The 24,325-nt window shown below is 43.0% G+C and overlaps 4 protein-coding genes across 9 annotated transcripts; 2 read left to right on the top strand and 2 right to left on the bottom strand.

Annotated features, from left to right (window-relative positions):
- Nucleotides 1-4,461, bottom strand: LOC117145789 (transmembrane protein 245). Of its 6 annotated transcripts, XM_033311569.1 has the most exons (9): nucleotides 4,228-4,461; nucleotides 3,577-4,128; nucleotides 2,865-3,470; nucleotides 2,265-2,805; nucleotides 1,847-2,049; nucleotides 1,377-1,786; nucleotides 1,161-1,313; nucleotides 665-691; nucleotides 1-174 (listed from the first exon to the last, which is right to left on the bottom strand). In XM_033311569.1, exons 2-9 carry the CDS (start codon nucleotides 4,099-4,101, stop codon nucleotides 15-17), a joined length of 2,625 nt encoding a protein of 874 aa, XP_033167460.1. In that variant the 5' UTR covers nucleotides 4,102-4,128; nucleotides 4,228-4,461; the 3' UTR covers nucleotides 1-14. The 6 variants fall into 6 exon arrangements, with proteins under 6 accessions (XP_033167460.1, XP_033167462.1, XP_033167463.1 ...); XM_033311571.1 differs by lacking the exon at nucleotides 4,228-4,461 and having other exon boundaries at nucleotides 15-174; nucleotides 1,847-2,037; nucleotides 3,577-4,101; XM_033311572.1 differs by lacking the exon at nucleotides 4,228-4,461 and having other exon boundaries at nucleotides 15-174; nucleotides 1,847-2,025; nucleotides 3,577-4,101.
- A 185-nt stretch (nucleotides 4,462-4,646) lies between these two features.
- On the top strand, nucleotides 4,647-5,360 carry LOC117145796. The gene is made up of 4 exons (XM_033311582.1): nucleotides 4,647-4,745; nucleotides 4,810-4,937; nucleotides 5,009-5,104; nucleotides 5,158-5,360. Exons 1-4 carry the CDS (start codon nucleotides 4,694-4,696, stop codon nucleotides 5,212-5,214), a joined length of 333 nt encoding a protein of 110 aa, XP_033167473.1. The 5' UTR covers nucleotides 4,647-4,693; the 3' UTR covers nucleotides 5,215-5,360.
- On the bottom strand, nucleotides 5,106-6,087 carry LOC117145794. Its single transcript, XM_033311580.1, has 3 exons — nucleotides 5,517-6,087; nucleotides 5,371-5,448; nucleotides 5,106-5,306 (listed from the first exon to the last, which is right to left on the bottom strand). Exons 1-3 carry the CDS (start codon nucleotides 5,973-5,975, stop codon nucleotides 5,178-5,180), a joined length of 666 nt encoding a protein of 221 aa, XP_033167471.1. The 5' UTR covers nucleotides 5,976-6,087; the 3' UTR covers nucleotides 5,106-5,177.
- A 4,117-nt stretch (nucleotides 6,088-10,204) lies between these two features.
- Nucleotides 10,205-23,411, top strand: LOC117144569 (elongation of very long chain fatty acids protein AAEL008004). The gene is made up of 6 exons (XM_033309823.1): nucleotides 10,205-10,585; nucleotides 20,812-20,949; nucleotides 21,648-21,755; nucleotides 21,817-21,897; nucleotides 22,583-23,044; nucleotides 23,137-23,411. The coding sequence occupies exons 1-6, from the start codon at nucleotides 10,583-10,585 to the stop codon at nucleotides 23,332-23,334; spliced, it is 990 nt and encodes a 329-aa protein (XP_033165714.1). The 5' UTR covers nucleotides 10,205-10,582; the 3' UTR covers nucleotides 23,335-23,411.
- The last annotated feature ends 914 nt before the right edge of the window (nucleotides 23,412-24,325 follow it).

Genomic DNA, 24,325 nt, shown 5'->3' with positions numbered 1-24,325 from the left:
TATATACAAATTCTTCACTGGTTTTCTTTGGTATTCAACAGCTGAAATGTCTTGGTTTTCGTTACGATTTTCAGCTCAACAGGTTTTCCCTCTGCGACAGACTTTCCATCCGTGTTATCGTTCGTTTTTATTGTACTGTCGTTAACAGTTTCGTTGACCCTTCGAGTATTCGAGCTGGAAAACAACTTTCAAATTCAGAAGAGCTTGCATTCAGCGTTGGTTAGTTAGTACAGAAATATATTTGCAACACATTTTGTATCTAAGTTTAAACACATCACAATTTTACATTAAGCAATTAGTAGCGAGCACGATATCGGTACTTAAAGGCTTTGGAAATGTTTCGCGACTACAAACAATTCGAGGTACATTTTGTATGTAAGAACACTAGGATCGATAGAAGAGATATTAAGGAGCGCTTGCTGCATAGACGGCACATTGAATACTTAAAAACTTTAGTACTAATAAAAATCAAAGTTCGCAAGGCCGTTAGATTTGCAACTGAGAAACGAACAACAATAGTTAAAGGAAGCTCCAGCCTAAGTCTAGGGTATGATATTCGGGCCAATCTCATTTTGATTGTCAGGTATTTGGCCACACAGCTTATGTTAGTTCGCAGTTCGAGTATTAAAAGGAAATTCGTAGTTTCTGGTCCATGCCAACTCACGTGGTCCGCTCCTCGTCCGTACTGTTCCTGAAATTCAGTAGAGGATTTTCATTAAATTAAGATATATCAAGGAAGAAAGTAGCTTCGGGAAGCCGGAGCTTGTATACCCTTGCAGTCATTATATATAAAAAAAAAAAAGAATTTGTTTTAGCGAATAATAACAATTTATGATCAAACGGATATCTTTTCCATTATTCCGACTGTTACTAAGGCAGCTGTATAATAAAATATTCTGATCCAGGCCGTTTTTGGCAAAGAAAGAAACATTTTGGAAAATTTTCCTTCACGAACAGATGGACATGGCTAGGGAATTCCTGCATTGAAACTTCAGACAAAAATCAATATATCCTCTGCAAGGGCATAAAGGTTGTAAGTCTATTAAAGCATGCCAACAAATAACTCACTTCAATTCCTGCCGCTCAAGTCTGATGTGGTTCATACTTTGCATGCAAATTAAACAAATTCATCGAATTTGGCTTGGGAGAGTCTAATTTACCTGGGCTCTTGATGACTGCGCATGGCCAGCGTGGCCACCTCGAAAAGGCCGATAAAGAAGCAAAGCATCAGGGGTCCGAAAATGGCTCCTTGCCAACCGATCCAATACATTCCGCCTGCTATGGCCAGGCCGTTGAGGTAGGGATGTCCACCACTAAAATGTCAGCAAAATGTTGAGAGATTAAATTCCTTTCATCCTAAAAAAAAGTGCACTCACCCTTTGAGGTCCGCATATATAGCAGTTTCAAATGATGATGGCACGAAGAACTGAAGCAGGAACAATATAAGTCCTGCGTAGAAACGGTCCTGAGCCAGCCAAAGCTCTAGGAAGGCTGGCACCGCACACCAGTAACTGCCTAGGAAAGGAGCAGCAGCCAACATAGCTGCCAAGGCGGACGGCAGGAACACTATCCGGGCCCCGAAAACCGTATGGACCAACCAGGTGAACAGGCCCGTAAAAGTGGAGCACCTGAACATTGATACTAGGACTACGGTAATGGAGTTCTCCAGTGCATCGGCGATTTTGATACCCGAGCTGGAATAGCCCAGGTACTTGGTGATCTGCAGGGGCGCGTACTTCTCCTGACTGCTCGATAGCAGGTAGAACAGAGCCGTAAAGAATACAATCTGAAGGAAGTATGATTAATTAGTTGGCATTGGCTAAAAGTCTATTTTTAGTTGGCTTACCATATCTAGAATAAACTCAATGCACGCTTGTCCACCCGAAAGCACAAGGGATAGAATCTCCCCGGTCACGCCCATTATCATAGACATGTTGGTCCGGATGATGTGCCACAACGACTCTGCAACCTCGAGGATCGTCTGCGTATTGCTCTGCGCCCAGCCGATAATGCCCTGTTTTGCCACTAAAACTAGCTCTTTAAAATGTCCTTGGTTAAATAAACGGCCGTCGGTTAGCAGATGCACACAGTATGAGTTATTTCGTAGACGCAAACGAGTGTTACGGGATGGATGATGGGAGCAAGTACTTAACAAAAGCCCAGAAACCCATGCGAAAACCCCGAAAATGAACTCAAAAAATTTATTAGTAAAACGGGAGGAAAGAAAATCGAAAGAAGCCATATAGAGGGGAACTTATGCCTACCTGGATTGTCGACGATTTCGCCAAATGTGCTTTTCAGGGCATCCGTTGGTACCCGCGGTCCGTACGATGAACCGGCCTTATTGAAATCGATCCAATACTGGATGAGCCGGTCCCACACTTCGAGGATCTGCTCCTTCAACTTGGTGGCGTGCACCTTATCGGCGTCTGCCAGCCAGTCGTCTATGTAGGTTTCAATCTTACGGCGACCATAATGATGTGCGTTATCAAGAGCATCCTCGATGGACGATTGCATGTTGGCAGGCAAGATGTCAATTAGCTCAGGCCGATCTGTGATCGTCTTGTTAATTAAATCCTTGCCCAGGTAAGCCACCTCAATCGTCTCCGAGTAAATGTTCACGCAGAAGAACACGCTTAGAAACACGATGATGAGAAGCATGAGGATGATCATTAGGATGGAGGTGACTGATTCAACGGAGGCCTTAAGTGAATCCCGCATGATAGTGTTGATTTTATAGTTGAGTTCCAAGACACCGGGTAGACAGAGTGGCAGCACGGCAGAATGGTGTTCGATTGCCCAGAACTGGAAATATAAATATAAAGATATAAATTCATCATTTGAGAATTTTATATAAAACTCACACGCAGCGCTGCGTAAACTTCGCTAATTTTGTTGCAAACAAACTGAGTAATTCCCGTATACTCTCCTACGGTGTATATAAGATGCAGAATTACTGGGATTGCCGCTAGGATAAACATCCACACGTTACGATAGAGGAATGTGCCCAGGCAGGCATAAAAAAGCAGCTTAAAGAACGTGTCGCTCTGGTGACTAGGAGCCTCCGTTCCTGGCTTGACATCAAACGTATCCGTCGAGTCGACAGTGTCACTTAACGATACATCCTCCACATCCGACTGCAGCCCCGGACTCAGTGGCTCATGGCCTGGTCTGCCACAAATGCTGAAGTTGCTTAACGACCGCTCAAAATCGTTCTTGTCGAACAGCTTTTGCAGGCGGTGAAGATATGATCCCGAATCATCTAGGGTCTGCAGATGATATGCCGTAGATGCTGTTACATAGGCCATAACTAGTAGAAATACCGGCACCTGCAGGGCGCCAAGAAAGCTACTCAGATAGCCCGCAACAGCTATCCACATGGACTGTCCGGCGACCACGAAGTGGGCACTGTTCTCTGGCTTCCAGAAGAAGTGGACGCAGCTCAAGTAGACCACGATCAAGGAAATGAGCTGCAATAAATTAAAAAAGTTTTGTTATTTCGTTCTTTTCTATATCAACTGGTTTTCTACGAATTTTTTCGATGACTCACCATCGAAAAATCGACAAGCGACTTACCACGTATACGTTGAGGAATCCAATAATTTGAACGAACAAGCCATGGGAAAAGGTGATCCAATGCCAGATGGCCAGCAGAAAGCCCTTCGGTGCGTATAGAACCAGCAGCTTAATGCACCCGGCCACTCCGCATCCGGCCAGGAGGAGTTGCCAGTGTTCGCAGAGCCAACCGATCAGCAACCGCCCGCAATGCTCTGTGGCTTCCAGCGGCGATAGGCAGATCGAAACCAGTACATTGGAGTCGCGTACCTCCAAGCGGTGGAACCAACTGTTTACGCTCTCCGCCAAACGTCGCTTGAATGGGAAGAGCACGGCGCCCATGAGGAAGGCCCACAGCAATGGACGGACGAAGGGCCCAAGAATGAAGCACACAGCCACGAATGCCGCCACTCCTGCGGCGATCAGGAAATTGTACATGGCGGCGCGAAAGCTCTCATGATTCTGGGACCTCATCCGGAGCAGGCGGTTGATCACACTGTCAAAAGAGCGGTCCCGTCGAATGGGAATCGGTTCGGACCGATTCATTTTGTGTGTGCCCGGAGGAACGGGGAACTGCAGTCGGATACAGAAAACCGGATTAGAGCTTCATGTCCATATGAGTAGCAAAGCCGAATGACTGTTCTCGGAACTACTCCACTGATGGAAACTCACTTTTGATGAAATGCCTCAGTGTTCAGTGGTCAGCAACAGATGGATTCCGACGGGGCCTGGGAGGGATTCCGACAAGGAGATACTAATTTCCGCAACTAGAGGTGGTCATTGGACGAGCAGCTGGCCACTCACTTTATGAGGGGCGGGGAGCGGGCTCACATAAACAAAAATACGTCGTTTCTGCCAAATTACGTCAGGCGGGCAGGGCTGTGAAGTGGGTCGGTTTGCAACACTGGCAGCCAGCCGATACACAGTGCGCATCCCCTAAAACAGAAATAAGAACTGATACAATTTACGATATTAATATTCATATAAAAAATATTGACAATGAAGTACAAATATATCTTAGAAAGAATTGTCTAGAAGCGTACAAGATAAAATCTTTAAAAATTGGATATTGCTGCGAAACAGGCGTGCGTAAAAAGGGTAACACTTATCACATACTTACTGTAATGACGACCCTTTAATGCTTTTCAACACTGGCACATTATCAAAACAAAAAATAGACGCCATGGAAAGTAAGCGCAATAAAATTAATCTTTATTGTTATAGAAATACATGAATACTACTAATTATTTGCAGACTTTTCGCTGCAGCAGTTGATCGATCTGCAAAATATCCAAAAGGAACTAAACAGCAACAAGGACACGTACCTGAAAACCTACCGCCAAGTACTCAAAAAGAAATTTAGATCGGAACTGAACAATTTGGTAAGCATCAATTGCAAAATCACAAGTTTGCTATATTTACTTTATAAACAATTACATGTAATCTCCCATAGGTCCGAGCTGATTTCAATATAGTCAAATCAGAGTTAAAGGTTCCACAATTACCACCACTACCTCCAGAAGATGAAAAGACCACATCCACGGTACAGGTAAGTTTGTCTAAATGTTATTAAGTCTCTATGTTTAATAAATACTTCAACAGTTCAGCGACATGGCCAAGGACTACGAATTCACTAAGGACTGCTTGTCCTTGCTGTAGGACTCTTCAGATCGGTCTTTGGTGCTGTTCAGCCAATATTTATGCAGCACGCAATATGTGTGCTGCAGACACTCGATTGAGGGGGATTGACTCTGGAAAAAAGGAGCTTAATAATTAAATACATACATACGTTTACATGAACGAAAGTGAACTCACATTGAATAGGGGTATTATAGGGCGCTTCTTAAATTGACTTCCTTTTGTACGTAATATAAGCATATACTTTACGTCCAACTGAATGAGAAACAAAGTGAATAAAACATTAGAATTTTAACGTTATGTTCATCAGCAATAGTTCGTACATCTTCAATAACTTCGTTTAGCACTATGTCCTCGATGTGTCCCCGTTGGACGCAGAGGATCGATTCCCTGCCAAAGGAGCGCACCGTCTCCATTTGGAGTGCCATGTCCCAGCTGTAGAACAAACGTTCCGCCTGCACCAGATTCAGAGTGGATCGGATCAGCAGGATGGCCACGGAAGCACATGTTATCAGTGGGTACAGAATGCGGGGCTGCAGGAAACTAATCGTTCTGTTATCAAACCCGCAGGTCCCCACAAAATAAGCGATGGATAGGAACACGAGCAGTAGTAGTCGACGCAACTTGCGCTGCAGTTGGATTCCATGCAGCCGGTTTACCAGTTCGATGCGAACCACGTCGCCGCCGCAGTGCTTGATGCACAGTTCCAAGTCCGCTTCCACAGCTCCTTCATATTTCGCTTGCCGGCTATAATATCTGTGGATCGTTACTTTGGGCTCCATTCCTCGACCAGGTGTTACCAGATGGTGAAACGGGTTAGCCCCCAATTGGTCAAACAGCTGTGGTTTGAAACTAAATTCAAATGGAACAGTTATCAGCACAGTTCACAGTATAAGTATTAGGCCCGTGTATAATTTTATATTTCTCTATATATCATTGCAAAGAGGTCTTGCATCTTGGATTTACATCCTTTGATTTTGTATTTGCGAAAACAAACTAGCTTGTTCCAAAATAGCCATTATATAATCCATGTTAATATCCCGTTTCCACTAATCCAATTTATGATATTTGATGCACGCATATTTGCTATATAATTAAGCAGCTATCTGTGCAACATTTTTTTACAGCTTTTAAATTAAAAAGAAGCTTATATCCATATAATTTAAATTTTTGTGAAATGTGTTTCATTAGTATTTCATTGGTATTTTATATAGTATTTTTCCAATGCGTTTTGACGAAGCCTTACAAAAGCTTATTGCTGCAAATCTGAGTGGCGCGAAACGTAAATTTGTTTTTCTGAGAAACTGACCAGCAAGTGGAAATATGATTGAGTTCTGAAATAGGAATACATATTGATTCGTTACAAGCTGAATTGATTATAATGCTCGCATTAGTATCGTAATTGCATTCCGTTTACCGTTATTCGTGAGTTTTAGGGGCATACTTAGCATGTGAATGAAAACGTGTTTTTGGGCAATCGCAAATAATAAATAAAATGCATATAATATATAGCTTAATTGAATTCATTTAAAATTTACAACCTCTTCTTATGCAAATCCGGAGTGCAGATAATTCCCCCGTGCTGGAAGGCTATCGAATTGCCCGACTTGGAACGCACAGATCCATCAATTAATGTTAGTTAGCTGATTCGTTTGGTTTCTGTGTCAACTAGCTGACCTTGATATATTTTCACGATGGCCGATCAATGTTCAAACACGAACGCCTTGCGCAATTTCTAATGTCTCTCTTGTTTTTATATGCGTACTAAACCCCATCTCCATCTGCACCTTCATCTTTATCTCCATCTCCAGCTTGTCGTCTTCATCAGCTTCGCCATCGTCAGCAGTTTGCGACTTCTCTGGATTTGTGGAATTTTGGGCGAACGAGCTAGTCGCTGATCGATGTGATCGGAACTTGCTCGGAAAGCAGTCGACAAATTTGACCGAAGAAGCCGTGTTAATTCAGGCTTTATTGTTTTAAATCTTTTTCAATTCGTACATACATACATATGTACGTGTGTGCATGAGATATTGGCAGATCTTGATGGGGATTGAGTTATAATCACGGGTTCGTTGGGGGCGGGTTGAAAGGAGAATGACTCGTGCATTGGTTTGTTATTCTTGCCTGTCTTTTGGTATTTCACACTTTCGATTGCATTGCTTCAGACTTCAAATTCCACGATAATGTACGGGCGAGAATGATTTGCAGAATCGGAAAATGCCACTTGACTTAACCGTTATTTAATAATCAGAAAAGCACCAGCAGAAATAACAATTGCCGCCATACACTGAGGTATTAACTAGTATATTTGGAATATATTAGTCCATTTCATTAACCTTCTTATAAAGATTCAATAGAGTTATTTTTCACAAAGAAATTGGTTAAATACATACGTATTTTCGGTATCATTTTGTAGATTCTAACCTTTTAATTTTCGAACCGTGTTTAGGTTTTGCAATCCAACGTGTCGGCTGCTTTTGCGGCTTCGAGGGCTTTTGAGACTCCGGCATCGCGAAATCAACGCATCAATCATCTTGGGTTGCACAACTGCAGGGAGGTGCAGTCCAACCAATTGCAGCTTTTCCCAGATGATAATACCAGTCGCCTTCTACCAATTTGCTCATTAGCACCAGTCCGATGTAAATTCTACTGCCTTGCTATTTAATCGTTCGCGTGATTTTACGATATTTGCAACCTTGAACTCTGGTTTTTTATTATCGCCAAGTGCGGATAAGGCCAATAATACTAACGAGCATCCAAAATAAACAAGCGCCACAAAGAGCTGGATCCGAGTCACAAAAACACTCCTAAGCTTGGCCCAATAAACAATGGCTTTGGCCGGCGATCGACACCCACCACACCACCACCAAAATTGGACGTGGTCCATCTGCGTGGCATCATTGCGATCGTCAACTGGCGCAGCTCGTCCGATTGAGACTTGAATTGAAGTCGATATTTCTGGGCTGAAGGTTGCGCTATTAAGTATACGCCGCGTGTGCTCGCCAAAAACCAAAAGCCAGACTAACGATGAGAAGCGTCTCGGAAAAAAGTCATTGTACTCCGCCAGGGAATGAGCCCTGAATAACCTGACGGTTCCGGCCATTAGGTGTCCGTTTATATCGGTTGGACCGCTCTTGTCAGCAAAGGCGGATAAACGGAGTACGTCAAATCGATAGGAAGTCGCGGCAAAGTTCCTTCAACTTTGCGATTATGCAATCGCATTGAGAAATTAACACACCGAACTCAAATGGTGAACTGGTGCACTTTCGTTAATGAATTTAATTACATTATGAATATTTTCCAGATTGCTTTAACATTTCGATTTGTATGTAAATATCTGCAAATGCTCAAGGTTGTATGTCTGGGTATAAAGTGCTTATTTATTTCGATTTTTGTTCACATAAATTTTACAACTAGGCGTGGCTTGCCGGCACCTAAAACTTGTGTTACAATATATTTTCGTGAGCGGCATTAGTTAAAGGACCTGTAGGGCAGCATTCCAACTGGGAAAAACACATCCATGTCTGGTGAATAAAGTCGCAGTCTAAATTCTGATGATCAAATGGAAAATTTCAGAGCAAGCGGAAATATTACCAGACATCTCTGTCCATATAAGGAGCATCATTCGGATCTAGCATGGTCAATTCATTGCGAACTTTTCCTCTAGTCATACAGCCACTAGAAAGCCCTTGAACCGATCGTATTCATACTTCCCCCAATATGGCAGACGCGTGTGTCGAATCTGTGAGATGGGATCAGCTTAGGGCCACCAGTCTATACATATTCATCGTCTCCCCCGCCGACTGTTTGCACATGTTAATTTGGCGCGGCTAGATTACATGGTCAGTTACGTGTTATTCGGTTAGAATTCCGCAAAAATATCTTGTGCTCGGCGGCCATGCAGCGGACTTTGAGATGAAAAATGCAAATGTTTGCTTTGTTGCATTGCTTGGGTTTTTTGTCGAAAAAACGCACCAAAAGTGCAGGGTAACGGTGAGATTTTTAGCAGGTAAATTAGAATTAAGGTAGTGTAGAAGGGTCGTTAATTGAGGGTAAGTAAATCGTCAACCAAGCCTCTGTCAAAGTTCGATCCACATGCGGTTGGTAAACCCCTGCTCTAATTGCTTAGCTCACAAAAATCGACTACGTAATGTTTCAAGCTCGCACGAATAACAAGTAAAAAGTGGGGTCCTCCGAAATATCAAGTATCCGCCAGGTTGCCTGCAACATCCAGGTCTCGGTAGCCGCTTTTCCCATTTGGGACTTGGTTTGTTTCACAAGTTCACGGCGCATTTCGGCCGTTTATTGGCCACCACGAAGGCAAACGGAGGAAAGCCAAGTCTTGGTCATTATAAATATTTAAGAGCCCAAGAGACAAAATGGTTTGGCAGCCCCATCTTCTTCTGCTTTTTACCGCATACGTATCCAAAGATTGGGCTTTGTTGCTGGCAACCTTTTCTCCGCTCTCCCTCGCTGTGATTTGATTTGATTTGTGAATACGTTAATTTTTTGCACACTTTTCCGATACGAAGGGCCGGGCCTGTGCAGGGGTTAATTAACGGATATTCTTGCCGAACTTTGAACTGTGCAATCATCGGCGCGGCCAAGACGCGGCAAAAGTACCGCTCCGATATTTGGATTGGCGGCAATTAGCGCCGCAACTGGGTGTGGGTGCAAAGGCAGGTGATACCCCCTCTGGCGGATACCAAGAATTCGATTCCAAAGGGCCGCTGGCCGCTCTCGCATCCTGACGCGCGACCCGATCGCTTCGGCTGTCCGAGCGAGAGCACACATCGACAACCTGTTGCTCAGAACCTGTGGCCAGCGACCGAAGCTTTCGACTTCGGCTCACCTGAACGCCAGCGCCATCGCCATCGCCACCGCCATCGCCACGCTCGCCGAAAATGAGCGGTCGGCGGCGACGACGATCTGCGTCGACGTCTGCGCCAAGTCCGCTCCTACGACTGCGAGGCGGTATAAAAGTAAAGCGGCAGCGTGAAATCAAACTTATTTCAGTGTTTTTGATTTGAATGTAAAAAGCGCACGCTCGCCCAGTCGCTGTCCAGTCGTTGTCCAGTAAAGTCCAGCGGAGCAGCAGCAGCGGCAGATCGGTCGCAACAGCAGCATCAGCAGCAATTCGCCCAACAGTGATGTAGAAACCATAAAACCGTATAACGATGGTCAAACAGTGTGTGCGTGTGTAAAACAATAACTAAAAACATAAAAGCAAAAAAAAAAACGAAACGAAACGAAAAGAACAAGGATAGTGCGTAAAAAGTGATAAATCGTATGCCAAAGTCGAGAGAATCTCTGTAAATTAGTCAAGTTTCCTTATAACAAACGGAAGATAAACGCGCATCTAGCACCTGTTAAAGCGAATTTTAGCACAATGGTAAGTAGCGGGGCTTCCCGACCGAACACCCAGTGTGACTCAACGGAAAATTGATGCCACTGGCAAGCTCCTTTATTAAAATGGCTTTGCAACCAGTAATTTCGATGCCGACCCCCAACATGCAAGCCTGAATAAATAACTACACATGATCGTACGTTGACTTGGGCTTTCCGTTAAATCCCACAACCCACAAATGACCCTTTGCACACGACTCGTGTGCTGCTATTAATAATAAAAAACAAAATAAAGCTGCTATCATGAATATCCGCAATGCAGCCGTTAAAATTAATTGAGCAAATTATTAATCGAGAAAACCGCTCGAGCAGCAGCCATTCCTGGTTCTTATTCGCTTTCTTTGGAAATGGAAAAAAACCGCACGCCAGCAACTGGTTTTCGTTTTCAAGTACACATTCGCTAGCAAGGTTTTCCAATGTCTTTTCCCCAATGCATTTTTGCCGACTCCGCGCAGACCTTTCCACGCTTTTCGCCCGCTTTTCCCCCGCTTTCTGCCCCAAAACATGAGCGTTTTGCTCGGTTCTGTTTTGCTAGAGCCATTCGCTTTCGAGCTACGCTAAAAGTGCATACAGAAACTGCAAGTGCTGCACTTATTTCCAAGCTGTTGCTGTGTTACGTCCGCAGTTGCAGCAGCAACTGGCGGTCAAGTGAAGTGAAGGCTGGCTTTTGGCTTTGACCAGCTCACCAGCTCACCAGCTCACCAGCTCACTAGCCCACCAGCTCACCAGCTCACTGGCCCGACAACATTTCACACGGAAATGCAGTGCAGCGCTGACCTTGAATCTCGTCCGGGGATATGGGATAACACTGGCGATCGGAGCGCAGGTGAAATGATAGCCACTCAGGGCCAGGCCGACTCACTTGTGCCGTCCACCTTACTTATGCTTTCGGCCCATCATTGCAGATGCTGCTGGGTGTAGAAATCCAGTGATTTTCATATTCATTCAGCAGCTCTGCAAATTCGAGAGAAAAAACCCCAGTGGGTTAACCAATCGCCGCCGCCGCTGCCGCTGGCTAATGATCACTGGAATTGCACCATTTCACAAAAAAAAAAGAAAAAAAAATAAGCAGGCAACCCAGAAATCGAAACTTATTCAAATCTTCGAGTTGTTTTCTTCTCCTTTTGGCCTCTTACACAATAATTATTACACCTCGATTTTATTTTCGACTGGGACTTTTGCCGCATTTTTGTGTTGCCTCTTTTGACACTGAAAAGTGCAAAGGCGCTGGCGGCGAATTTTACTAGGCCAGTTGGCTATCGCCTATGGGTCTTGGTTGTTTGAGGCTGCTCGTTGGCCATAGACACTGCCACCCAGCTGCCAAACTGTGCAGCGCCCGCCAAGTGATCATAATAAAAAAATGTGCCTTAATCAGCCGATTTGCTTGCATTCCCTGTGGGCCAGTTCCCAGTTAGCCACATTGGAGAGCCAGTCTCAGCCGCATTGACGTCGCTTTATTGTTGACTGCCGCTCGGCACTCAGCTGTTTTTTGGTAAGAGAAATACGTAGAGAGCATATAGTAAACACAAAACCATAGGCAGAGTGCCCTCTTAGTACTTAGTGTGTGTGTGTGTGTGAGATAACGCTTGCCGCATGTGACTCAAATCGCAGTGCATTCGCCGCTCCATTTCGATTTGTTTGGCTCCACACGGCGTATGCGCGATTTTCTCAGTAGTTGGATAGTTTTCGTCCACTTCAATTGCGAATCTGCCATTTGGGCAAAGGTTTATTGTTCAACATAAAAAAGTGCGTGTCTCTCAGTAAGTTTCTTGTGCTGGCTGTGTATATCCGAGAAAATTAACACTTAAAAACTGATAACGCAAGCAAAGAGAGGAATTCGCTGTAGATAAACGTAAAGAGACTACGGAGAGTACCTCAAAATGATTCCATTAATGGACTCTTATCGGCCCGTGATTGAAGTAAGTGTCATTTGAAAATCAATTATTGCTCGTTGGAGATTAGACAGCGAAGTTATGCCAGTAAAGGTGTTAAAAACACTAAAAATAACAGCTTTTAAATTGTTATTCAAACACGCTGGCTTGCATATTATACAGCTTTTTGAGTGCCTTTTTTGCAATTTTTCCAAACTCTTCGTTCCCGAAAAAAACAATTAATTTATACATATTTGTCGCTTTCAACTGGGTCGGTTGGATGAATTTATTTGTATAAATTAAATTATTTAGTGGGTCATGCTGTCATACCGAATTAGTGGTTAAACTTATTTTCATCAGTGCGAATTCAAAGTTGTTTTTAAGTATTTTAAAAATGTATAATAATATTTTCTAAAAAATTTCTTTGTCGTACAACAATAAATTAAATAAATAAATTCCATTTAAAAGCGACGAACGCATTTGCATTAATATATTTTCGACACTTTTAATCCGAACACAAAATAATTAAATAATCAACATTGCGGGGCTAAGCAAAATTTAAATTAGTGGACAGAAAAAAACCTGATAAATACGCGAATGTAAAGTGATTGAGGAGCTAAAAGTCATTGCTTGTTTAATTGTGTGGCTAGTGATTTACGGGCTTGGGGGCAGAGAACTTTAGGCTGGGAAATGGCAGCAGGGACGAAAACCAAAGTTCGTCATTCCCAATTCGAATTGCATATTAAATACCTGAATCCAGATGGTAGGGAACCGTTTTTAATGCAAACGTCTAACATTAACGCCACACGAAAAAATCAACGTTGGCGGCCTGACAAACGCAATGTAGAATGAATCAGCTAAAATATATTCCCCCGAATTGAGGCTTTCAAATGGTATTTGGGGAACTCACTTACACTTACGCACATTTAGCCAACCTGTTGAGTATTTGCAGCTGTGCACTTGACTACTGACTGAGTTTTTAGTTGCTGCAAAAACTGCTTAGCACTGAAAGAAAATGGTAATCATAAGATTCTATCAACCAAAAAATTAAAATGCTCAAAGTTTTCGAAGTTGCTACAACCTATTGAAACTTTTTCATATTACCAGTTTTCTGACTGACCTAAAAAGTCAGTGGATAATATGGAAAATTAAATCTATTGAATACTACTAAAATACATAAGTTTATTTGCAAAATCAAATCATGCTCAAATAAAATGCATATTAGTTAATTTATATTGGTATACAGTCATTTAACTTGACTGTTGACCTTATTGGTATTCATTCATTGTAATATTTGAAATATTATAAAAATTGTAATATATTTAAAAAAAAAATTCATAGAGTGATATCTTGATTTTTTTCTGTGTGAATTTCAACAACTTGCAACTTGAAACGCTGCTGCGTTCAGTGAGCGGAGTAAACCGCCCCCGAGAGCAACAACACCGCTTCCTTGGGGCAGCACAGCCGTGGCAACAGCAAAACAACAACATACACTCGGAAAAAATGTCTTGCACTAATTACTGGCGATTTGGGGCCAACGACAGCAAGAACAACATCCAACTCGATTGCCAAATTAACGCGATTTAGCTGCTTTTAAAAGTTGCCGGAGTCAAGACTTCTCTGGCGAAACACACACAAATGCGGATGCATATAGGCCCCGCGCACATCGTGTTGTTGTTGTGTGGCAAGTGCATATGCTGCACATGTTGCTGGCGCGTTTTTTTCCGAACTCGGTTAGGAAATCGCCTGCGATTTCAATCGCGTGCAAGTCGCGCGCTGCCTGGTATTCGCTTGAAAGTTTAAAAACGCGCGCTGCATTTTCAACTTGACCCACAACAGCCGGGAATCGATCAGCGGGCAGTAATCGGTGTTTTATTGTCTTATTATTAATACTTTTTTTTGTATTTTCTGGTGTTTTTCTTGGCGGCTTTCCATTTACCGAAGATTTGTTTACGCATTCAACCAATCGCGGCGTGTTGCATCATCGCTTGTCATATTAGACAAGATGCCGGAGTAAAAGTCGCGGTCTGAACCTGAATGTTAACTCCGAAAGCCAGTTGCAGATACAGATTCGTATACACAAGCCTCCCCCTCCGCACGCCCCTGTGTTTCTTTTGATCCCCCCTGTTGGCTGCGCTCAACTTGACCTATAAATTGATTTTTATGTTGCGCAGGTTCGTGCGACTGTGTTTGATTTTTCTTTGGCCCCGCCATACAAAGCAATTTTTTCTTTAATGATCGAAAATCATTAAGTGCGACACGAGTTTGGGTCTCAGCTCCAATCGGCTTCGATCGATCGCCGATCCCCAGATGCTCCACTCATATGGGCTCAAACCTGTTTGGCCCTTTAAATTTATCTCTCATTGCTTTTTCTTTTCCGCTGCTGCGGCAGCTCTTGCTGGGAAAGTAAAAGTGTTGAGCTGGACAATTATGCGGCTCCACAAACGGGAAACCATAATTTTTTCTTACTGTGCAAATTGCTTAGTGCCGCCCTGGCAGATGAGACTTATATAAAAGTCGTTAAAATAAATCAAATCAAAGAAAGAGGTTTAGAAATGCAAATGCCGCAAATGCTGAATCTCTCTCGCCAGGCCAATTGCAAATATCTGAATAAGTAACAAAATAAATTCGGAGACCAGAAAGCCAAAATCCCAGTCAGTAAACCCCGCTCGGCCGGTTGGCCTTGTAAAGAAATACATACGTACTAAAATGTTAAAGATTTGAACTGATGTCTGTTACTACATCGCAGCCCCAACACCTATATCATCTTCTTCTCTCCGCCAGTCCAGTCGCTCGACGCTCTTTGTTGTCTTCCCAATTATGCATTTGAAACTCAAACCCGTCAGATACTTTTTTCGGACGGCCTGGGACGGAACTTACAGTCCGCAAACGGTGAAGAAGGGGGGCTTGGAGATTCGGGATTTCGGACGCTTGGGTTAATTAATTGCCAACATGTTGAAAAGTGTTAATAACATTTTTGTTGGCCGATTGGGGCTGCTGCTCTATCGCTGATAATTTAATTGCTTTGTCGACTCTGCCACTCGGCACCAAGCAAATGCAAATGCTAGCAAATATATTTCTGTCCGCCGCCCATTTGATTTATATTATCTTTTGGGTCAAATTGTGCAAAGCCGAACAAATTTGAATGACCACAAATGCAGTCAACTCGTGGAATTTTTATTTTGCAAGCATGGGGGCTCGGGATGAATGCCTTCGACTTCTTCCCCCCGCTCGAATGAATAATAAACTGTAAAAAAGAGCTAAAGACGCTGGCATTGAAATCGGAATAGTGGTATTAATTAGTTAAGTCAACAAAAGCCAAGCGGGAATGTGAACCATAAAACCCTGGGGATTTTCGGCCTAGAAACAGCACTGAGAAAAGCAAAACCCAAAAAGTCAGTTACCTTTTTCGCTTATTCAAATGAATAAGTTGTTATTTAGTATATTTAATAATATAATTAAATGGGCTTTGATCTCAAATTGAATAAATGTTATTGAGGCTTTTTACTTGAATATCCAGATCCAGTCTTTTGGTATGCTAAATTCTTAATTGCCTTGATTGAGATATTCAAATACTGGATCACAGCATGATTGACGGCCAGCTAGTCCGGCCACTTGCCCAACACAATGAGCCGTCTCACCGCCAATCGCTTATTACACAGTCACTGGCAACACATTAGGGCGACAATTTGTCGCAGCCAAGTGCGACTAAAAACAATTATTGTCCGGCAAAATGTTCCCAGTCCGGCGGCTTAGTCACTGCCCGGTGGGTGAGGGCCAGATGGGATATTGCTGCCGTCGATGGCGACATCGAACAATGATGATGGATATGAATGGTGAATGGCCAACTCATCGCCGGACAGCCGCAGTCTCCGCCGCAGCTGATGCCCCAAATCAGGGGCACTGTACATTTCAGATCATTTGTCCGGGGCTTTCTGGACCCCGTCCGACTTTATGGCGCATAATGAAGCGTTAAAATGTAACGCACAACAGCAGCGCCCCGGCCACAAACAACAATTACAAATGCCGCTTTACACTTGCCGCTGCTGCCGCCGCTGACGGAAGCATTTTTGTGGGTTTTCAGGGAAAGCATTTGGTGGCGAGCGCGTGTGAACCAAAGAAAGCGAAAAAGGGTCAGCATTTGGCCAAGCGTTGGGATGCTGCTGCTGCTGTTGCTGCTGCTGTCTTGCGGCCGTGGCTTACGCAAACTGACCAAAGCTAGCCGGCTTTATGTAATGGCAAATACAATACATTTTCAGCTGCCATATTTGCTGGGCCAAAGTCCAAACAGCTGCCGGCAGACTGGCGAGAAGAGACAGCTTGGCAAAAAGTTAAAATTCTGGACAAGACATCATCATCATCGTGAATCGGCAGAATTCGATTAGGGGATTACACAAGCTGCGAAGTCTGCCCAGCGGTATGAATCATTATTTGCCAAATATTGGCCAACCTTTTGCAGATCCGAAACAAACAAAAAACCCCCATGAGCAGGCGAACTTTAGAATTTATGCGTATATATATAATATATATACCTATGGCTAATTTGTTGATTCTTACAGATACCGGTTCCCATTTGTTTTGTCCTTATTCTTATATTTAATTTGCTTGGCAAAAACAAAGTTCAACAAACCGCGCATTTCGCGTCAAAATTATAATTTAAGATTTGCCCCGAGCTTACAGATGGCCAGTTAATTTTGTTTACGTCCCAGCTTCAATTCTCCGACCACCCAGATGGACATTAATTTTATTGCAATCGCAGACTCAAATAAATCGCATTCAACGATGTTGTCGTGCTTCTGTATTCAAAACAGCGCTAGGAACTTAGCTAATGTGGTATATGTGAGTCGCCTCATTAATGCAACTGTGGTGCGCACTACTTGAAACACCATCAGCGGCGATGACTGTCGAACTTTAGCGCCCACGCCCGCGCACTTGCTGCTGCGGCGAGTTTGTGTCTTAAGTCTTTTGTTTGCGCTTTGATAAAATCACGAAAACAAGCAACGGCTCGCCAGCTTAGACATGACAAATAATGGCTTCGCATGATAGATCGAATTATGCCAGATCATGGGATAAACTGATCGGCGGCCGCACAAAGCCACGCAATTATGAATGAAATTCCATTTGGTTCCGGAATGGATCTGAACTTCCTTTTGGCCACTTATCGAACGCCGGTTGCAAAGGCCGCATACATCGGTTCTAACTGGGGCAAATCTAAGTCCCCCCACCCCCCAAATAATACAAAGACATGCAGTCGGAAATGCAGCGACATAAGCTCACGGAATTTTCGGACTTAGCCAAACTAGACAAATACCGGCGCAGACCGACAATCAAGTTTAATTGCGCTTAGTGGTCGGCTATAGCTCCGACTTTGACTCCGCCAGCAAGTGCACTATAATACGTGTTAAGTATATACTATTTTCCTCTTAATGGATCTCACCCAGATAGTGTGTGAAAACGGGTTTTATGACGCTCATCGCTAGTAATTTTCCTTAATCAAATGGCATAAAATATGTGAAATTAAAACAGCTGCTGCTGACCTACGTCAGTTGGCCAGGAAGAGCTCAATGCAAATAGCTTAATAAGTACTGTCGGTGTCTGGCATAATAGTGGCTTTAATTGGTCAAATTTACACTTGATTTACAGTCACCCACACCAGGTGTGATTTCAACATTCCAAAAAGCTGCGAAATACTTCGAAAATGTTTCCCCACCGGAAGATTCAAAACTCTTGCATGGTCGTAGATTACCATATAATCCCTATAAATCAGAAAAACATTCTATTATATCATTGATAAGTGATAGATGAGATATAAAATATGGAAATTCAGATGGGTAAACATTACAACTGTGCTATTTAATAGTTCAAGCTCAACAATTTCCCAAGTGGTTATCAAACTTATTTAATAATTTATGGGAGTTTCGGGGAACATTAATTATGGGGCTTATATGATGTAATTTGTTGCGAGTTATCACCACTTATGTTTTCGTAATTTTCCCTATCCCGTTAGAGTATTCAAAGACTGCTCTTTGTACTTTCAAGTTTCCCCCTAGTGCCTAAAAATTCAATTAACTAGCACGCACCTAAAAAAGTGAAAATCTTGGCCAGAGTCTCTGTCGGAAAGTGAATCTTAATTAGATGCAATCAACGGCGACATTGTTGGGATGCGATGCTGTCTCTTCCGGACTTTGTGACCTGGTTAATAGAGCCCAGCCCAGGTACGACCCCGATCTGAATCATCATGACGGCCACATGCCCACCATCATCGACAAAGTCCGTCCTAAGACGCTTCACTGGCTGCCGCCGAGAGTATTCCCAAATTACGTCAGATGTGTAAAAGAAAAATTTGCCAGTCATGTGCCGACAGATGGAGTCCAATCGCCGAAGTGGCTGAAATTTCAATAAATCTTGCAACACGGCTACCATGCGTCAGATAGATGAAATTGTTCGTCTTGGACGGCGCGGTTCTGCCCGAAACCAGCAATTACAGATGGCTGGCCACACCCACACCCAGTCGGTCAGTAAGTTCACCTGGCGGCGTAATGGCAGACTCGTCTTATTAATGAACAAACGACATGACGAGGCTTTCAACGCTCGATCGGCGAACTGCTCGAACTTCCTGCGCTCCTCCGCCGATGATGATTACTGCCGTACTTAGCTGGTCAGGCGACAAATGAGCATTGTTTTTCCCAATCCATCCACCAATTCAGATGTTCATGTCATGTTGGTGCAGCAAGTGCTCGGGAGGCTTACCAGCACAGAATGATTGATGAGCTCTTGGTGGCCAGTGGTAAAGTTGAGACATCTGGTCACTTAGATTCGTGTTTACGTGTTATGCAAAAAAAAAAAATAAAATATAAACGCTTTGGACAAACTGGGTAAGAATCGGACTACTTTGGCCAGTCAACTTTTCCGCGACTCCGGCTAAGTCGAGAGGCAAGGCTTTTGGCCAAAACTAGAGACCAAATTACATACAATTCAGTCCACATAACTCGAACATTAAAAGCCCCCTCAATCGAAAATACACACACAAGGCAATTTGTTAATTTATATAATTAAGAAATAATAAGCCAATGGACTTTATTGGCTATTGTTATATTCAAGGAAATTGATTTCAGTATTAAATTGGTTAAAACTATGAAAAGTATATTTTGCTGTGCAAAAATTAGCTGGTTGTGCGATTTGTTATTATAGAAATGTAGGAGGTATTCTACACTCCATTTCCGCTCGAGTTAAAAAGGTATTCTTTACGGATATGGCATTTGGAACAAGGCTGTATAATTGCATTTGTTTTTGTCAAATTAAAACAATAAATGGTTAAATGCCAGTTCTTTCTAGTTTCGCACTGCTTGAAATATTTCCTTAATTACGGACTAAACCAAGTCAGGAAAGAGCCAATGCGGAGGCTAGATTTTCCATTATAATTGCAAATCATTAAGAGTTTTCTTAACTCAATAATTGAGATACATATGCTGGTATCGATTTAATTGACAGCTTTCAAATCGTGGACTTCCCTTGACATTCCGCTATCCAGTATCCAGACAAACACATACGGCCCTGGTTCGTTCAAATCAATTAAGTTAACCCTAACCCCTCTGTGGAAACGGCTGCAACCCCCGCTGCAATTAAGAGTAGCGCTGTTTTCTTTAATTGCCGCCAGTCAGGTATTTAACTATTTAAGCGGCGATTAACACTGGCGGAACTGGTTTAGCTTTTCCTGGCATCCCCTGTAGACTTCCCCAACATCTATGGCAGTCAGTCAGTCGGTCAGGCCGTCGACTCATTTCTAGATTGTTTTGTTTGGCTATTTATCACATGGACAAGAGGCCATTGCGGATTGCAACATCGCCGCCAGCCGGCTGCACCAGTTTTTCTACAAGATTTTTCTTTTTATTTCGATGTATATACTTTTGCGCCTGGCATCGCCGAGTGCTAATCGACAATGGGAAATTACCGCGCACAAATATGATACCAAATCACGGTTTGTCGGCTAATGGTGAGCTTTTTGCGGAAACTGGCGCCAAATGGTTTTTCGGCCAACTAGAATGGTTAACGGTTTCCTTTGTTTTTGGCCATTACAGCATGTGTGATTGATTCCCTGAGAGGGAACGTTTAATTAAAACCATAACCCAAAGCCAAACGCCCAATACTCATAATCAGTCAGTTGTCTGCCATTCTGAACTTAGCTTGTAAATTGCCTCATTTTGCCAGAAACGGCAGTTTTGCAATAGCAATTCAAATTTATTGATTTGACACTTGATCTCGCTAAGTGGCCTGGGTGATTAGCCACTCCCAGTTAGCACACATGACTTATCTGCCATCTTTTTGGTCTTTACACTTGCAGGATTACCTCACAATGTTCTACGATGGCTGGCGGGATCTGATGGACAACAAATCGGATCCGCGAACACGAGACTACCCGCTCATGAGCTCGCCGTTCCCCACGATAGCCATCAGTCTGACATACGCGTACATCGTAAAGGTAAGTGGTCCGGGTTTGGGGAAGCACCAATCCATAATTATTGGAGTGGGGCCAGGCGCAGCTGAATGGAATCGAACAAAAAATGGACTAAACAGAACAGAAAAGCACAGAACAACATCATTCCGATGGGGGTAATTTACGCTGATTTCGGAGACCAGAACTGGCAGATTCTCATCTGCTGATTATGCGGATCCTTTTCGCAAACTAGTTTCGCTTTATTGCATTGCAAAATGACTGTGAAACCCGAGCTAGGGGTTCAGGGCCATCCAATTTCTGCTATGCTCGTCTCGAATAGCTAGTGTCGAAAGGTGACCCAAGCGCAGGCGGCGGGAGATTATGCAAAATTTTAAAAATCAATTCGAAAAACGATTTCTATTTAGGTTTCCCGCTTTGCATTGGTTCACATTCATAATTTTACAAAAGCATTTAACTTACTTTCACATGTCTGCTAAATTCGATAGGCGAACGCGCCGGGACGGCGGTTGGCCAAACAAAAGACTTCGGCAACGAACTTGTCACAAAACCAACAGACAAAGTCGGTCGCGACGATTGATTTGATTTGATAATTGCTGCAACAGGCTTCGGCCTCTGTTTGACTATGTAAATGACACGCAAAGACAACGAAGACAAGACGTGAGATTTAAGATTGGAGGTGAAGAGGACGCCTTACACTGGAACTAATCAACGTCTTATTGCAGGTACTCGGACCCAAGCTCATGGAAAACAGAAAGCCTTTCGAGCTCCGCAAAGTCTTGATCGTTTACAATGCAGCGCAGGTTATCTTCAGTGCCTGGCTTTTTTACGAGGTAATATAATGCATATATTTTAGTTAATTTCCACTTATCCCCTTTTTTTTTGCATTTGTAGTCCTGCATAGGTGGATGGCTCAACGGCTATAACTTGCGATGCGAGCCCGTTAATTATTCCTACTCGCCCAAAGCGATTCGTGTAAGTATTTGTGGAAGCTCCTATATACCGCGCTAAGCTAATATGTATACTCAAACATCGGGCTATAAATTCTTATTTTAGCTTATGGTTGGCAAATAGCAAAGTTCTTTTGTTGACTGGGCCAGATTTTATGTAAGCAACCAGTTTTCGGCCACGAAGAGACAAGATATTAGAAAAACGGCAATGGCGACAGGTTCTCTTATGCTAATCACGAAGAAATGGATGCTGAAAGCCGGCCGGCTGTGTGGCCAGTGGATTCTGCGGCTTGAGGAATCTCACGTGTGTCGCCAGGCTGGCTAAAGTGGGTAAATGACCCAAAGAAAGTGGCGGTCTTAGAAAGTTGCCAGGCGAAAGATTTTTGCAAATCACCCATTTTCATGTTATTGATAAGCTTGGGATTTGTCCAACCGTTAGTTCCAGGCCAAACGGAATCGATCTGCCCAAGCTGTGATTATTTTTAGCATAACAATAAATGCTTGAAATATGGCATAGGAATGAGCACAGATATTAGTTTTGACTAAAATTTGAATTTCTATAAATATTCTGAGAAATAGTCGTAAGCTATACTTACTTTTGTAATTTGAGGAAATTGTTGCAAGTACTTTTGAGGCCAACTGTTTATTTTGTTAAAACCATTCTAATGCTAAATAGAAATAACTAATAAAATGTCCTTTAAATTTTTCAGACCGCTGAGGGCTGCTGGTGGTACTACTTCTCCAAGTTCACCGAGTTCTTCGACACCTTCTTCTTTGTGATGCGTAAGCGTTACGATCAAGTGTCCACGTTGCACGTGATCCACCACGGCATCATGCCCGTCTCCGTCTGGTGGGGCGTCAAGTTCACTCCCGGTGGCCACTCGACCTTCTTTGGCTTCCTGAACACCTTCGTGCACATCTTCATGTACGCCTACTACATGCTGGCCGCCATGGGACCCAAGGTGCAGAAGTACCTGTGGTGGAAGAAGTACCTGACGGTGATGCAGATGATCCAGTTCGTCCTGGTTATGGTGCACTCCTTCCAGCTGTTCTTCAAGAACGACTGCAACTACCCCATCGGCTTCGCCTACTTCATCGGAGCCCATGCGGTTATGTTCTACTTCCTGTTCTCAAACTTCTACAAGCGTGCCTATGTGAAGCGCGATGGAAAGGTAAGAATTCTAGCTATGTTATACTAGTATGTATAATCATTTTTAAAAAGCTTATGAAAGCATATATTTAACCAAATGTTCTTTTTCTCCAGGACAAAGCGGCGGTGAAGGCGAACGGACATGCCAACGGACACGTGAAGGCGCTCAAGGATGGCGATGTGGCGCCAACCAGCAACGGCCAGGCTAACGGCTTCCACAACACCTTCTCCAAGTTCACCACGGATATGTGCAATCCGGCCCTGAACTCCTCGACGAGACAGCGCGTGCCCGTGAACGCCGGCAACAAGTGAGCGCCGCCAGCCAACCAGCCAGCCAGCCAAACATGAAACACACATAAGCATAAATTAATTACGCTACCAATTAAAAACCGTACATTTAAATTAAACGTAAGCATAGGGAGTCCAAGCCTACATCTAAGCCAAATCGAATTCGCACCAAGATCAATTGAAGACAAGGAATCAAAAACATTATTTCATGGACAATCCATGGTGATCGCACGTAAGGATCACAAATCGCTGGCATACCGCTGTCCATCGATCATTTCTCAGCTACAAATATATCCACATTTTGCCCCCAACACTCTCCGCATCCCGTCATCCATGTTCATGTACATAGATCGTTTATAGCTGCTGCTAATTTAGTGGTACGGCCTTCATTTACTTTTAATACTTAAGTACACCCTTTCGGGGACGAGGCGATGGTCAATAGAGTCCTGGATCCGTTCCCAAGTGTATTTCCGCTTTCCGTATCTATCGCTCTACAATTTTGTATTTTTCTTTATGCAAGCGACGCTTTTTAATACGTGTATTTTATTTCTATGGATTGTTTTGAACAAAAGAAATGTGTTTTTATTTTATAAATAAATTCGAGATTAAAACGTAGCGACTTATCTTTTATTTTTTATTCCTAAGCTAATAATTTTTAGATAAAATTATATTTTTTTTATCAGGGGGTGTCACAAAATAAAGATAAAGATGGTGATAAAGACTGAGTGATTTATCTGAAACCCTTTGATTATCATGTAAATGTAGTAACACATTTTCGTTAAATTTGGTGGCGCCACCTTGAGATCGTCGACAGAACTATTGTGAGCCCAGTTTTTTACATACATACCGACTTACATACAAAATAGAGAAGAATACTTTTAGGGTTCACAGCTGAATAAAATGTCAAAACACCAACGTGTAAAAAGTTTTAAGTTCTACCGATCTTAAAAATAGTTATACTTTTTGAAAAGTTTAATGTTTTAATAAGAGGACGGGACGGGAAATTTAATGAGAA

Source organism: Drosophila mauritiana, chromosome 3R (genome assembly GCF_004382145.1).
Source record: "Drosophila mauritiana strain mau12 chromosome 3R, ASM438214v1, whole genome shotgun sequence".
NCBI lineage: Eukaryota > Metazoa > Arthropoda > Insecta > Diptera > Drosophilidae > Drosophila > Drosophila mauritiana.
Note: the sequence above shows the minus strand (reverse complement) of the source record. Positions and strands in the feature narration are given on the sequence as shown.

Excerpts from the sequence above, each read along its gene's own strand:
- LOC117145796 (XM_033311582.1), top strand. The coding sequence starts at position 4,694 with ATGCTTTTCAACACTGGCACATTATCAAAACAAAAAATAGACGCCATG. Across the intron at positions 4,746-4,809 it reads AAAAATAGACGCCATGGAAA|ACTTTTCGCTGCAGCAGTTG; the intron begins GTAAGCGCAATA and ends AATTATTTGCAG. Across the intron at positions 5,105-5,157 it reads AGACCACATCCACGGTACAG|TTCAGCGACATGGCCAAGGA; the intron begins GTAAGTTTGTCT and ends ATACTTCAACAG.
- LOC117145794 (XM_033311580.1), bottom strand. The coding sequence starts at position 5,975 with ATGGAGCCCAAAGTAACGATCCACAGATATTATAGCCGGCAAGCGAAA. Across the intron at positions 5,449-5,516 it reads TAAACGAAGTTATTGAAGAT|TTGGACGTAAAGTATATGCT; the intron begins GTACGAACTATT and ends TTTCTCATTCAG. Across the intron at positions 5,307-5,370 it reads CTATAATACCCCTATTCAAT|AGTCAATCCCCCTCAATCGA; the intron begins GTGAGTTCACTT and ends CCTTTTTTCCAG.
- LOC117145789 (XM_033311569.1), bottom strand. The coding sequence starts at position 4,101 with ATGAATCGGTCCGAACCGATTCCCATTCGACGGGACCGCTCTTTTGAC. Across the intron at positions 3,471-3,576 it reads GATTCCTCAACGTATACGTG|CTCATTTCCTTGATCGTGGT; the intron begins GTAAGTCGCTTG and ends AATTTATTGCAG. Across the intron at positions 175-664 it reads ACGGACGAGGAGCGGACCAC|CTCGAATACTCGAAGGGTCA; the intron begins GTGAGTTGGCAT and ends GTTGTTTTCCAG.
- LOC117144569 (XM_033309823.1), top strand. Across the intron at positions 21,756-21,816 it reads GTGCCTGGCTTTTTTACGAG|TCCTGCATAGGTGGATGGCT; the intron begins GTAATATAATGC and ends TTGCATTTGTAG. Across the intron at positions 21,898-22,582 it reads ACTCGCCCAAAGCGATTCGT|ACCGCTGAGGGCTGCTGGTG; the intron begins GTAAGTATTTGT and ends TAAATTTTTCAG.